The 14,530-nt window shown below is 45.3% G+C and overlaps 1 protein-coding gene across 3 annotated transcripts in view; it reads left to right on the plus strand.

Moving 5' to 3' along the window:
* The window catches only part of ACSS1 (acyl-CoA synthetase short chain family member 1), a 74,536-nt gene extending 65,772 nt beyond the window's left edge, over positions 1-8,764 (plus strand). For all 3 annotated transcript variants that reach the window (XM_050951198.1, XM_050951200.1, XM_050951199.1), the window contains 4 exons: positions 1,920-2,047; positions 4,314-4,377; positions 6,274-6,392; positions 8,234-8,764. In XM_050951198.1, coding sequence (XP_050807155.1) covers positions 1,920-2,047; positions 4,314-4,377; positions 6,274-6,392; positions 8,234-8,413 — 491 coding nt within the window. In that variant the 3' untranslated portion in view covers positions 8,414-8,764. The remainder of the gene's footprint in view (positions 1-1,919; positions 2,048-4,313; positions 4,378-6,273; positions 6,393-8,233) is intronic.
* The last annotated feature ends 5,766 nt before the right edge of the window (positions 8,765-14,530 follow it).

Genomic DNA, 14,530 nt, shown 5'->3' on the forward strand with positions numbered 1-14,530 from the left:
TTCCAGTCCAATGCCTCATTCAGGATACAAATAAGACGGTTACTTACCTTTGTAACTGTTGTTCTTCGAGATGTGTTGCTCATATCCATTCCAGTTAGGTGTGCGCGCGCCGCGTGCACGTTCGTCGGGAAACTTTTACCCTAGCAACCCAGTCGGGTCGGCTGGGCGCCCCCTGGAGTGGCGCCGCCATGGCGCCCAATATATATCCCAGCCGACCCGGCCACCCTTCAGTTCCTTCTTGCCGGCTACTCCGACAGTGGGGAAGGAGGGTGGGTTTGGAATGGATATGAGCAACACATCTCGAAGAACAACAGTTACAAAGGTAAGTAACCGTCTTTTCTTCTTCGAGTGATTGCTCATATGCATTCCAGTTAGGTGATTCCCAAGCCTTACCTAGGCGGTGGGGTCGGAGCGAGATGTGGCGGTATTTAAAACTGCTACGCCAAAGGCCGCATCATCTCTAGATTGTCTGACTAACGCATAGTGATCGGTGAAAGTGTGTACCGATGACCAGGTCGCCGCACGACATATCTCCTGAATAGGCACGTGCGCCAGGAAGGCCGCTGATGTCGCCTGGGCTCTTGTGGAGTGTGCTGTGAGGTGGCCAGATGGGACACGAGCCAAGTCGTAGCATGTGCGGATGCAAGCAGTCACCCAGGAGGAGATCCTCTGAGAGGATATAGGTTGTCCCCTCATGCGTTCTGCAATCGCTACGAAAAGCTGAGGGGACTTCCGAAACCCCTTGGTTCTCTCGATGTAGAAGGCAAGCGCTCTACGTACATCCAAGGAGTGTAGATGTTGCTCCCGCCGAGAAGAGTGTGGTTTCGGAAAGAAGACGGGAAGGAAGATGTCCTGGTTGGTATGAAAGGTGGACACCACCTTAGGGAGGAACGCCGGGTGGGGTCGTAGATGTACCTTGTCCTTATGGAAGACGGTGTAAGGTGGGTCCACTGTGAGAGCTTTCAGCTCTGAGACCCGTCTGGCCGATGTAATGGCCACCAGGAAAGCTGTCTTCCATGATAGGTGTGTGAGCGAGCATGTCGCCAGTGGCTCGAATGGTGGGAGCATGAGCCTGTTCAGGACTAAGTTAAGGTCCCACGTAGGGGCAGGGCGGCGTACAGGCGGGTATAGTCGCTCCAGTCCTTTAAGAAATCTGGCGACTAGCGGATGAGAAAATATGGAGCGGCCACCTTCACCTGGCCGGAAGGCTGAAATGGCCGCTAAGTGCACCTTTAAGGAGGAAGTTGCCAGGTCCTGCTGTTTAAGGTACCAGAGGTAGTCGAGGATTGTGGAAACTGGGGACTGCGTGGGGTTCACCCCTTGGGAAGCGCACCAGCAAGAGAAGCGTTTCCATTTGGCCCTGTACGTAGAGCGAGTGGAGGGCTTCCTGCTGTTAAGAAGTATATACAATGAGTAACTATATACCACGAAAGCTAAATGAGCTGCTAGGGAGTGTGGAGTTCAGCGAAGCCGCGCTCCACAGTTCCAACGACCGACACGGGCGGTAAGAAGGAACTGAAGGGTGGCCGGGTCGGCTGGGATATATATTGGGCGCCATGGCGGCGCCACTCCAGGATGCGCCCAGCCGACCCGACTGGGTTGCTAGGGTAAAAGTTTCCCGACGAACGTGCACGCGGCGCGCGCACACCTAACTGGAATGCATATGAGCAATCACTCGAAGAAGAATCATAATTAGAAGTGGGTGGCTATTACCATCTGTAAAGTGGATGTAACAAAACCTTGCCCTCCGGAGTGGTGTGTGGGTCAGTTAACTGGTGCCTGTAAAGTGCTTCGAGATCTGTGACTGAAAGGGGATAAAAGTATAAAGTAATAATAAAAATAATAACCACAAATACTGATAATGAATTATTATACTAGCTGCTGTTGATCACAGGGGATGGTGTTCTTTGTTGCTACAGGTTATTATTTCACAGGGGATGGTGCCTATAGATCCTCAGAGGGGTATTATCAAATAACAGGGCGGATGGATGACGTCATAAATATCAGCGGTCACAGGCTTGGAACTGCAGAGATTGAAGATGCCATGGTAATTTTCAATATCCCAGAAAAGCTTTTCATGCATACGGCCAGATCCTCAGCTGGTAAAAATCAGAAGTGTTTCAAGTACTTTAAAGGAGCGATGCCACTGTACATCACTGGAGGATCTAGCCCATTGGTTTATGTGTAAGGGTTAACATTGCTGCCACTGAATCTTTCTCGTGTATGTTTCACCTACACACACCCTTGATACTAAATACACAAGGCTGTAATTATGCTAAGAAAAGAATCTTGTTATGTAAACCATGGAAGGGCATATAGATGAAACTCATTCAGGGGTAAGATAGTTTTTATGGAGGATATCAAAGTGACGGGCTACATGCAGTTCCTTTGTTTGAACTGATAAGATCTCAATTGTATTTCATCTCTTCAAGATGCATCTGTGACTTCATACCGTGGTTGTTTTACTTTTGGATGGTGGGAGCTTCAAAACTCCCCTCTAGCTTCCCCCACCAGTTGCTTTGATGGAGTTAATGTTTTTTTCTCAGCTTTGTGGCTACTTGAACCTGTTTTGTAACCTTCTCCAACATTAAATATGGAGCAAAGGCAATTTACAGCAGCTGAGGATCTGGTCCATCATCTAGATGAGAGGTCATGGTAGCCACAGAACTGAACAAATCATCTCTCAAAGTAGCTCTATACACAGCTTGACCTGAGCATTTATTTGCCTGTTATGTGCCTCACTTGCAAACATTAACCAGATGTGAAATTTGATAAAACTAAATCATCTTTACATTGCAGGGATGATTGTAATATCATATCTACAAATAAATCTCTTAGCGACATTAGTGCAAACTTTTGATGATAGCTTTTTGAAGACCTAATATGATTACAACTATATCTTGTCATGCAGGTTCCTTTTCAGAGAAGCCCAGCTGAGAGAGAAATTTCTTCCATATTTTAATGATATTTAAAATAGCATAACCCATTTTTGGTTCACGATGAATATATGCTCTATCAACCTGTACACATGATCTGCTCTATCAGTGTAGAAAGATTGTCAGTGTTAACTATGAATCATGGGCAGAATAAGTCAGTATTATGAAGCCATATAATAAATAATAAAGATCTATATTCAGCCTGGCAGTGCCTCCTCCATCGGTTGGAAGATTGAGGCCCACTTCTCCACTGCCTTGTCCTGTACCTTGTGCACAGATTTACACCAGTAAAAAGTGGATATAAGAAAGATGTTTTGCACTTGGTTTGGTGTCGACAACTACCCAAAGTGCAAAGCGGTGGAGAATGAACCTCAAGGCCTTGACTGTACTTGCGGATCAGCAGTGAGTGGTTCTGCATCAAGGCAGGTGTAGGCAAGAAAAGCTCATTTCCAGCAAGGAGAGGCTCAGTTAGTGCAAACCACAGCTTCCTCTCTACTTGCGGTTTGCAGCAGTGCAGCTGCTCCAGTCACTGGCAGCGGTTGGCTGCATAGGGGCTAATCCCAATTGTAGATAGAATGCATTTTTTCTGGATTTACTCTTATTAGCCAAAAGGGATGTCAGAAAATACTATTCAGTTGTTTAAAAACAGGGCCCTTTGGAACCAGAACTAATGAGTTAAATGCTGCTTTGAGACAGGCACACATGGCTCCTGTTAATTTCATTAAGCATAGCATTAATGTGGCAAGTCTATAACAGGGTTAAAAAACAACTAGGTAAATTCATGGAGGATAGGTCCATCAATGGCTATTGGCAGGGGCGGTGTCCCTTGCCTCTGTTTGCCAGAAGCTGGGAATGAGTGACAGGGGATGGATCACATGATGATTTCCTGTTCTGTTCATTCCCTCTGGGGCACCTGGCATTGGCCACTGTTGGCAGACAGGATACTGGGCTTGATGGGCCTTTGGTCGGACCCAGTGTGGCCGTTCTTATGTAGAAGTTGGCCTTTTGGTACTGTGCATTTACAGAAGGCTCAGAAAAGTGGGAAAGGTAGTGAGAACTTCACACACAACTGGTTACAGTTCCCAGAAGAGCTCGCACAGGCTCTTGTAAACTACGGGTATGTCTACACTGCAATTAAAAACCTGCAGCTGGCATGTGCCAACTGACTCAGGCTTGGGCTAAGGGGCTGTTTAATTGTGGTGTAGACATTTGGGCTTGGGTCCTGCGATGTGTGGGGACCCAAGCCTGAATGTCCACAGCAGAATTAAACAGCCCTTAGCCTCAGCCCCTTGAGCCTGAGTCAGCCGGCACTTGTAGACATACCTAACATGGCCTGAAAGAGGGGGCTGTTATATTTTGCTACATTCTTTTTTTAAGGATGAACATCCGGCTGTGCCTGAAACAGCTGTGATTGGTTACCCCCATGAGATCAAAGGAGAAGGTAAGTGTGTAAAATAGTGTCCTTAATGGAAATATACAGATGGCTAATTTCCTTTGCAACCTTTCCCTCAACTTTCTGCCAAACCAGTACACAGAGCAGCAGGCAGTCTGAAAGGGAGATTGGCTAGTTCAACAAATCACACTGATACTTTGTTCTCTGCTTTCACTCCCTGTCCACTTCTGGATCCATTTCAATGATCCGCTCTTGATACTTAAAGCCCTTAATGGGAAGAACCTAGCTAATCAAAGGCCATTTCTCTCTGCACCTCACTGTGACAGATGATATCAAGAGAGACATTAAAGTTTGAAGTCTCCAGAGGAAAGCCTGCAGAAGGCATAGGGATAGGCATTTTCAGTGGGGGGCTCTAGAACTGACAAGCACCAGACCCTGAATCTTGCCACCTTCAAATCTCTCTCTTCACAGTTTTCCTTACCCCTGCTAATGAAGCTAAGGAACAGACCAATCTTTTTCTTTCTGGAATTCAGTCACCATTGCTTATTTAACTCAGAGAAATACTTTTTTTTTAAAATTTAAAAAAGAATTGGATACTACCTCCTTTCTCATCTGTGATCTCTGCCCCAGGGAGCTTATCACAGACTGAAGGGGAATATATTTGTGGGAGCCCCTTGTTAAGATACTGGCATAAATCATTGGGTCCCTTTTTGTTCTAAGGACAAGTCAACACTTAAAATGCTGCATCAGCCCAGCTGTACTAATGTAGCACCTTAATGATGACACTGTGCTGTTGGGAGAAGCTTTCCTATTGACATTATGCTGTCTACACCAGGGGTAGGTCGGTATAACTACGTTGCTTGGGAGTGTGGATTTTTCACACCCCTGAGTGACATAGTTATACCAATATAGGTCGTAGCATGGACCAGACCTAAGTCATACTCTTCCTTAAAGTTAATGGGAGCTGCATTCGTGTAAGTGAAACCAAATCTGGGCCAGTAGAATAGCAATGCTTCCATAACTCATGCTTATGGGGTGCAGGGATCTCAGATACCAGATTCCCCTCATGAGTCTTATGTCCCATACACTGAGACAGAAGGAGATGAGTTAAGGATTAAGTGAAGGAACTTCACTGGGCATTAATTTCCTACCTTGTGGGGAGGGAGAAATTATCTAAGAGCTTGTCTACACAAGAACATTTAGGAAAATTAATCTGAATCAACTAGAGGTGTGAATTTGAAGTAGGTTAATTAAATTACATTACATCGCTGTGTGGATGCTGTTATTCAAAATTAAAGTGACTTTAACTTGGTTTTGTTTAATTCACTTTGGAATTGAATTAAACTAAACCAAATTAAGGCCATTTTTATTCCAAAAGAGGGTGTTCACAGAGGGATTTAATTTGGTTTAACTAATCCAGTTCAAATTCACATCTTTAGTTAATTTGGATTAATTTTCCTGGACGTCCCTTAAAGCCTTACCACTATAAGGGGATAGTGTTTTACTGTAGTGTTTGACTCCATTTTAGTAAATGAAAATAAAGGTTTGTTCTCAAGAAAGCAATGTGAAACAGAATCCAAAACCCTGACCTCCATGGGCCGGATTCTAATCTCATTTATGCTTGGTGACTTCAGTGGAGTTACTTCAGTTTTACCATCACTGTAACTGAGATCAGCATCTGGTTCAGGGACTCCAGAACAAGGCACATTAATCATTAAGGACCTGATTCTGACATCCTTACTCACCACTACTGTGTAAACTGCTGGTATTCTTGGAAGCACCTGCAGTGTGAGGTATTACTCAGAATGGGCAAGGTAGACCCTAACCCTGACAGTTGCTACAGGCATGTGAAACAGCACCTGTGCACGCAGTCCAGCTGAAATGAATGCCTTTCTCAACAATGATTTAATGTACAGTACACGCCCTCTGTTTACTTCCCTTCAGGTGCCTTTGCTTTCATAGTGTTAAAAGAAGACACAGCTCATACAGAACGTGTTAAAGAAGAGCTCAGATCTATAGTTGCTTCCAAGATTGCGAAGTATGCTGTGCCTGATCACGTTCTGGTAGGTGTTATTGCAAGACATCTCATCTGTAACCCATTTAACAGGCCTGATCCTGCCCCCAGAAATGCTGCCTTGCTCCTCCTTGGCAGAGCAGCCTTAAAGCCAGGTTAAGCAGATAGATGAGGAGTTCCTCTGTAGTGCAGAACTGGCATAGCAGCCCTACGCCACTCCTCCAGGCTCTGGTGTCAGGAGTATATCAAAGGCATGGCTGCAGGAAAAGGGGGATGGCTGGAGTGCTAGTGCACCTGGGAATCCTGGGTTGCAAAGCATCCTCCTGGGGACCACTGCTGCGTACAATTTAGAGTAGCCCTGAGGCTGTTCTGCTTATGCCAAGGACTGAACCAACCCTAGGAATTTGGAGCACACAAAGGGGGCTTCAAACCAGCTTTTCTGCTTCCGCCTCCAAACCACATTGAGCAAAGCTCTGGCACGAGGCATCTGGCCCCTCCTGTTCAAACATGTACAAACAGCCAAGTTGCTTAAAATGTCTGATGTTTTCTGCCTCCATCTTAATACAGCATCTCTGCTGCATTCATGTACCTCTATGTCTGTTAGACCCACAGTACGGTTAATCAGGATGAGGGATGCACTGATGGGAGTACAGAGGTATTTGGAATATCCCTGTGTTTTTTTAAAAAAAAAATGAATGGAAAGGTTGGAACATACAAGAGCAAAGCTACTGTTGTAGTATAGCCAAGAGGAGGTAACGCATCCTGTACTTTGCACTACCAATTAATGCTCATCTCACCCAGGCATCGAAAGACTTACTCCCAGAGCCATCAGGGTGTTCGCCGGATTCCCAGAGTAAAGTCCATGGCTGATCATACTGCTCCCTTTCCCTACAGATTAGCAGTTAATGCTCTTCAGTTTTCTTATCCACTGGCCTGTTTTCGGCATATATATCCAAAAACAGAGCAGTCGTATGGTGGCTTGCGTGGCTTGTCTGTCCAAAGGAACTATCCTACAGAAGCCAGACCAAGGCTATGTCTACACTACACAGCTTTTAGCGACGTGGGTATCCCACTAAAAGTTGCGCAGTGTAGCCGCTGTTTGTCGGCCCTCTTGCCGACCTAAAACTTCCACCTCCAACGAGCGGTGTTTGCGCCCAGCCAACAAAGCGCTGTTCACACTGGCACTTGTTACTGGTAAAAGTTTTGTCTTTCGGGATTTTTTTTTAAACACCTCTGAAAGACAAAAGTTTTGTCGTTCAACTGCCAGTGTAGTCAAATTGTAACCCTTCAGGTCCACTGCTGGGGCCTTCCCTAGAACCTTATCAGTTAACATTAACCGTTGCCTGTACACGGGAGGTGGCGGACGACAGAGGATAGGACATGGGACTTGGAATCAGAAGACCTGAGATGTATTTCTGGCTCTGCCACTGACTTACAGTATTAGGTGACCCTGAGCAGGTGGCTGAACTGTTCCGGGCATTAGATTCCTTGTCTATAAATAGGGATGATGATACCTACCTGTTTTTGTAAGCCACGTTGAGAGTTATGTGAGTAGAGGCCAAGATTACTAGACACAGGTGCCTATGGGTAGGCTTCTAACTCTGTAGTTTAGCACCTGAATAAGTAGCCTGATTTTCAAAAGTGCTGAGCACCTAGCATCTCCCATGGGGCCAAAACTGGAAAAAGAAAGGAGAAAAATCAGTTAACTAATAAAAAAATAAACATCACTATATTCCTCCTTCCTGGACAGTGACTACTATGCCCAGCTCTTAAACAGTTCCCAGGAATCTCACTGGGCATATGCAGTGGGATCATTTCAAGGCTCGGTTCACTCAAACATTCTTATTAGGATGAAAGTTCTAAGGCAAGTGTATTTGTTCTTTTCTTCAGGTGGTGAAACGCCTTCCTAAAACACGATCAGGGAAAATTATGAGAAGGGTGCTGAAGAAAATCATCACTGACCAATGCAATGATTTGGGAGATGTCACCACGCTGGATGATCCAAGCATCGTCGCAGAAATACTAGATGCCTACCAGAAATACAAAACCCAGCAGTCTGCATCTTCATAGGAAGGTCTTGAGTCTGTTTCCAAAAGGAATTCAGAGGAACATAAACAACTATCTAGATAATTTTGCTCTTTCATGGACTATCATCAAATTCTGCTCACTCCTAAGAGAACAAAATGATTCCTCTCACAACATACTATAATCTATCATAGACCATGGTATAGAGCTGCCTTCTCTTTCCTTGGAAACCATGGAATACACACTGTGAAGCATCGTATGTTAAGAACATTCTGAACAAGTGCCTGACTAAATTTGCCAAAACTAAGTGTTTTCACACTATTTTTAGGGAAAGTGTATAGCATCCTTTTTAGGTTTCCACTAGCTGCATTAAAAATAAACAGCTAGTAAACTGTTTATGACTGTTGAGGTAGGTGATGTTTTTAATGCTTGAAGCAATACTTTTTTCCCCTCTGCTCCCAGATACTCATGGGGAGAGATTTTATAATACATTTTGCCATTTTGGAGAATAGTCAGAGAATGCGTATCTTCAGTTTTTCATTCCACTTAGAATCATAGAAATGGGCTGGAAGGGACGTTGAGGAGTCATCAAGTCCAGCCCCCTGCCCTGAGACAGGACCAAGCTAGACCATCCCTGATAGGGGTTTGTCCAACCTGTTCTTAAACATATCCAATGATGGGGAAGCCACAACTTAAATCTAACTTGGTTATTCCCGTTCAGTGGTGTCTTTTTAGCAATGCTATATACTGCAGTGTATATTGCATGCGCACTATTTGTGAAATGGTGTAGCCATATTTTCATTACAGTTGCTTTGGTGCCTGATCATGGTTTTAGGTCTCACCACACTTGGGTCCAAACAGTCAATCTGGGTCCAAAGGATCCCAGCCTTTTCCTTTTCATTTCCTTCCCCCAACTCAACGAACCTAGGCCCAGATCCTCAAAGGTCTTTAGGTGCCTAACTCCCATTGAAATCAGTGGCATTGAAGCTCCTAAATACCTCTGAAGATCAGCACCTACTCCCTTCTAGGTAACATGGATCTCAGCACTCATCTGAACCTGCAGCTGATTAGCCTCCTCTAAGCCCATGTTGCCTCATGTCCCAGCTGGATAGGGATGGAGCATGCAGCTGTCACTTATACTGCATTTTACAGCAACTACATCTCTCTTTTCATCAATGCCGCTCAGGCCCTCAGTCCAGCACCTTGCAGCTGGGGAAAAGGAAAGAACAGAAGCAAGATCATACAAGGAGCCTGTGACTGAGGCAGGACTTCAGTACAGTACCTCCCCACTTAACGTTGTAGTTATGTTCCTTAAAAATGCGACTTTAAGCGAAACGACGTTAAACTCATCCAATTTTCCCATAAGATTTAATGTAAATGGGGGCGTTAGGTTCCAAGGAAAAATTTTTTGCCAGACAAAAGGCATTATATACATAAACAGTATAAGTTTTAAACAATTTTAAACAAACAATTTAATACTATACTCAGCAATGATGTTTGTGAAGCTCTTCCCCCCGCCCCTCCAGCCTCCTGAATGCTGGCAGAGTTCAGTCTTGGTTGACTGTGAAAAATTAACAGGTGCTCTGCATCCACCAGCAGCGAAGCTCCTCCAGCCACGCTGCCTCCTTCCCTGAGTGCGCTATGTCCGCTCTTCTTCCCCACCCTCCCAGAAAGTCCTAATAACTGGTTGGCAGCAGGGGAAGCTCTGGGAGGGAGGTGGAGGAGGCGGAGAAGAGAAAGTTGTGCAATGCTCCCTCGTAAAGTTGCTGCTCTTCCAGAGAATCCTACAAGCACTGGACAGAGCAGACAGCCAAACAATGTTATAAAGGAGCATTGCACAACTTTAAATGAGCCTGTTCCCTAATGGAGCAGGGACGGAACATCGAAACAGCCCTAGGATATTTTGAAACCCTTAGGGAACAGGCTTGAACCAGGGTTCACTCACCACTGGAGTGTCTCCTTGTGGCTGCATTTGTGGAGTAGCTCTGCCTGGTCTGAGTTCCCCTTCCTTCCTTCGCTTGTGCTGCAACCTCTCTTGCTCTCTAGTTGTAGCAGTGCTTCCTCTGTTGTTTGGTGCTCTGCTCAGGGCACCAGTTTTCTCCTTGTGGGGTAACAAAGTCTCACCGGACCAGCTGTCTGGATGCCACTCCAGGCAGTCTTCCCCTTCCAGACTGTCACTTTTCCAGTGGCTGGTAGGGTAGCCTGGGTGCTACTCCAGGCTCCAGCCAGGAACCCTATCAGCAGCAGCCAAGGTCTGCACAGCCCCATCCCTTGCTGCTGCTTCCTACTCCACTGTTCACAGGCTTTCTTCTTCATCCTCTGGGTAACCCCTTCCTTCAGGGTCAAGATCAGGATCCCAGGGCTTCTGCTCCACCCCTGGGTTTCCTCCTCAACACCTCTTTGCTCCTGAAGAGTGACTGCAGACCTCCACACTCCTGCACCTTCTGCTCTCATTTCCTGGCTTTATACAGGCCCCCCGCATACTCCTGCCTAGGTGGACTCCATATTCAATGAGTGCTTGTCAGTCAAGCCCAGGTCTCCTCTCAGGTGCAGCTTACCTCAGGTGCAGCTCTTTCTGAGCCACTTTGGAGCGGTGTGGGGTGAACAGCCCCACGACAGCTCGTCAGCACTGAGGGAGTCTCACATTTCAAGAACAGAAAAAGTGAGCGACATCTGGGAGTTGTTGCAGTGTAATGAATTCTGTGTGATCTTGGGTGAGGCACTTCACCGCCCTGTGCCCCAGAGCCTCATCTACAAAACAGGGACAATTGTGCTTCCCTGCCTCACAGGGCTCAGGTATGGCAGTGATGGGGGCAACGTGAGAGGTGTAATTTTGCTGCCATCTCGGTGCTGAAGTAGTCGACATGACATGCTAAACACCCCCGCCTTTTTTTCTCCAAGGAAGGAATAGCTTCCCCACTTCCAAATATCCCCTTCACATGTGGACACAGGGCCAGCCCCTGCTGAATTTTACTGGCAGGGGATGCAGACTCCATGCATGGGCTTCCTGAATAGACAATAATTTTCCTTGTCCGCAGTGTTATTGTAGCTATGTTGGTCCCAAACAGACAGAGACAGAGTTCTGTGTAGCATGAAAGCTTGTCTCTAATTATTTTCCTGGTTAGTAGCTAATAAATTTAATAGATTAAAATCATGCTTTAGGAGTACCCCTCCCTTTAGAGTGATGCTAAATTGTCTTTCCATTCTACTCCCATTGAAAGAATTCTCTGCAAGGTGTGTGATTAGAGCTTTGTTGCATGTTCCACTGGGAACAAGGGGAAGGAAAATCACTTTTAAATTACTTAAGGAAAATAATTAGGATAGAATAGGGAAAAAATAAGAGGAACAGAAAATAGTTGTAGAAAAATATTCATTGTCTTTTATAATGGTTTAAAGTTTCAGAGTTCACATTATTACTGTTTAATTTGTATGTTATCTTGGCAACAGGCATTCAGGAGTGCTAACCCGGAAGTGGAATGATTGGTACAAAAAGATTTCCCTGCTCCTTTTTGGGTATTAGGAGGTTAGAATACATTCTCTTGGTACCGTAACTGGGCCTGATCATCCTCTCTATGGGCATGGGTCAGTGCTTCACAAGCAGTAGTTACATCAAATAGTTAAGTGATTGGCACAGTAATTTCTACACTACCGTGCACCATTTGGAGTCATCGAGCTGAAACTTGCAATCCTACTGCAAACCAAACTCAGGCTAAACGTTGTGGGCATCAGAGAGCTGCAGGATTTGGCCCAGGATCAGAGTAACTAATCAGAACCTGAGTTGCAGGCAAAATTGCATATTTTATCTGTCTGTATTAAAGCAATAGCCTACAGAGAGGGTAGCTATGAGCTCTTGAGACATAAAGGAGTCTGATGCCAGGTCACTAAACATGGAAGCAAATCTCAAACTGTTTGTGTATAATCTGACTCCTCAGACATATGCATTCTTAGATCATAGTTTGCCTGTGTTGCATACTTTACAGAGGAGAGTGACCTTTGCACATACGTATATTAGATTAATCTGTCATTTTTATTGTAACTAGGGGCTGCAGTATTACACAGAAATACAATAGGCAGGATCCTCCTCTTCCATGGAAAATCCTCAGAGCTTCCTCCATATCGCTCCAGTGCATTGCACATTCCTGTGCAAAAAAAGCAGCGTGAGGTCCCCCCATTCCCTTGTAATCCCCTTAGATCTATGTGGGGGTCCTGTGGTGTCCCAGGACCATAGATCCAGAAGTTCTCTCCCTTACAAGTTTGTAGTTAGAAGGCTATTAAAATTTCACAAGGTGCCCATCCTATTTTTCTTCCACCACCATTAAACAAAACCATTAAAGTGCTCTTCAAGCAGAAAACATTCAGAAATGCTTTTTACAGAGTGGGCAGACTCACTTGTTCAAACAATTGTAAAATTGCCTCCATAGTAATGAAGATTGATGTTGGGAAAGAAAAACAACCTTTTATGAGGACTGTACAAGTCATAGAATCATAGAATGTCAGGGTTGGAAGGAACCTCAGGAGGTCATCTAGTTCCACCCCCTGCTCAAAGCAGAACCAACCCCAACTAAATCACCCCAGCCGGGGCTTTGTCAAGCCGGGCCTTAAAAACCTCTAAAGGAGATTCCACCACCTCCCTAGATAACCCATTCCAGTGCTTCACCACTCTCTGAGAGAAAAAGTTTTTCCTAACATCCAACCTAAACCTCCCCCGCTGCAACTTGAGACCATTACTCCTTGTTCTGTCATCTGCTACCACTGAGAACAGTCTAGATCCATCCTCTTTGGAACCCCATTTCAAGTAGTTGAAAGCAGCTATCAAATCCCCCCCTCATTCTTCTGCAGACTAAACAATCCCAGTTCCCTCAGCCTCTCCTCGTAAGTCATGTGCTGCAGCCCCGTAATCATTTTTGTTGCCCTCCACTGGACTCTTGCCAATTTTTCCACATCCTTCTTGTAGTGTGGGGCCCAAAACTGGACACAGCACTCCAGATGAGGCCTCACCAAGGTCGAATAGAGGGGAATGATCACATCCCTCGCTCTGCTGGCAATGCCCCTACTTATACAACCCAAAATGCCGTTAGCCTTCTTGGCAACAAGGGCACACTGTTGACTCATATCCAGCTTCTCGTCCACTGTAACCCCTAGGTCCTTTTCTGCAGAACTGCTTCCCAGCCATTCAGTCCCTAGTCTGTAACAGTGAATGGGATTCTTCTGTCCTAAGTGCAGGACTCTGCACTTGTCCTTGTTGAACCTCATCAGATTTCTTTTGGCCCAGTCCTCTAATTTGTCTCGGTCCCTCTGTATCCTATCCCTACCCTCCAGTGTATCTACCATTCCTCCCAGTTCTGTGTCATCTGCAAACTTGCTGAGAGTGCTGCCCACGCCATCCTCCAGATCATTAATGAAGATGTTGAACAAACCTGGCCCCAGGACCGACCCCTGGGGCACTCCACTTGAAACTGGCTGCCAACTAGACATGGAGCCATTGATCACTACCTGTTGAGCCTGACAATCTAGCCGGCTTTCTAGCCACCTAATAGTCCAATCATCCAGCCCATACTTCTTTAACTTGCTGGCAAGAATACTGTGGGAGACCGTATCAAAAGCTTTGCTAAAGTCAAGGAATAACACATCCACTGCTTTCCCCTCATCCACAGACCCATCAAAGTCACATAAAAGCAAGAAAACTATTTACTATGTTGTAGGAATAATAGACTTTTTGTATTGGAGTAACCTCAACTTTCCAACATGAGCCTTGATAGTGTAAACACTTTCACATGCACTTCCTTGCTCACCTGAACAGTCAGTCTGAGATGACACAGGTGAGTAAAGTTAAGTGTGTGGGTAAGGGTTTGCTGGTTTGGAGCTACAGTCTCTTCATTCATCATCTGCTCTGCTGAGTGAGTGGGGCAAAGCTGTATCTTCTGTTTGTACAGAATGTGAATCTTAACATAAAAGTACTAATGGAACTTAGCTGATACATAGGTTACAGATTTATTCATGTAACTGTTCCATCCAGAAGGTGCCAAATTCATAGCAATCACCCTAATATGTAGTGGTAGCATACAAGGTATGTACATACTCTCGTATTTCAGCCATAATGAGCCAGAAACCTTGTGAATTTCTGAAGTCATGTAAACAACTCTACTAAAATCATTTAAAAAA

Source organism: Gopherus flavomarginatus, chromosome 4 (genome assembly GCF_025201925.1).
Source record: "Gopherus flavomarginatus isolate rGopFla2 chromosome 4, rGopFla2.mat.asm, whole genome shotgun sequence".
NCBI classification, from domain to species: Eukaryota; Metazoa; Chordata; order Testudines; family Testudinidae; genus Gopherus; species Gopherus flavomarginatus.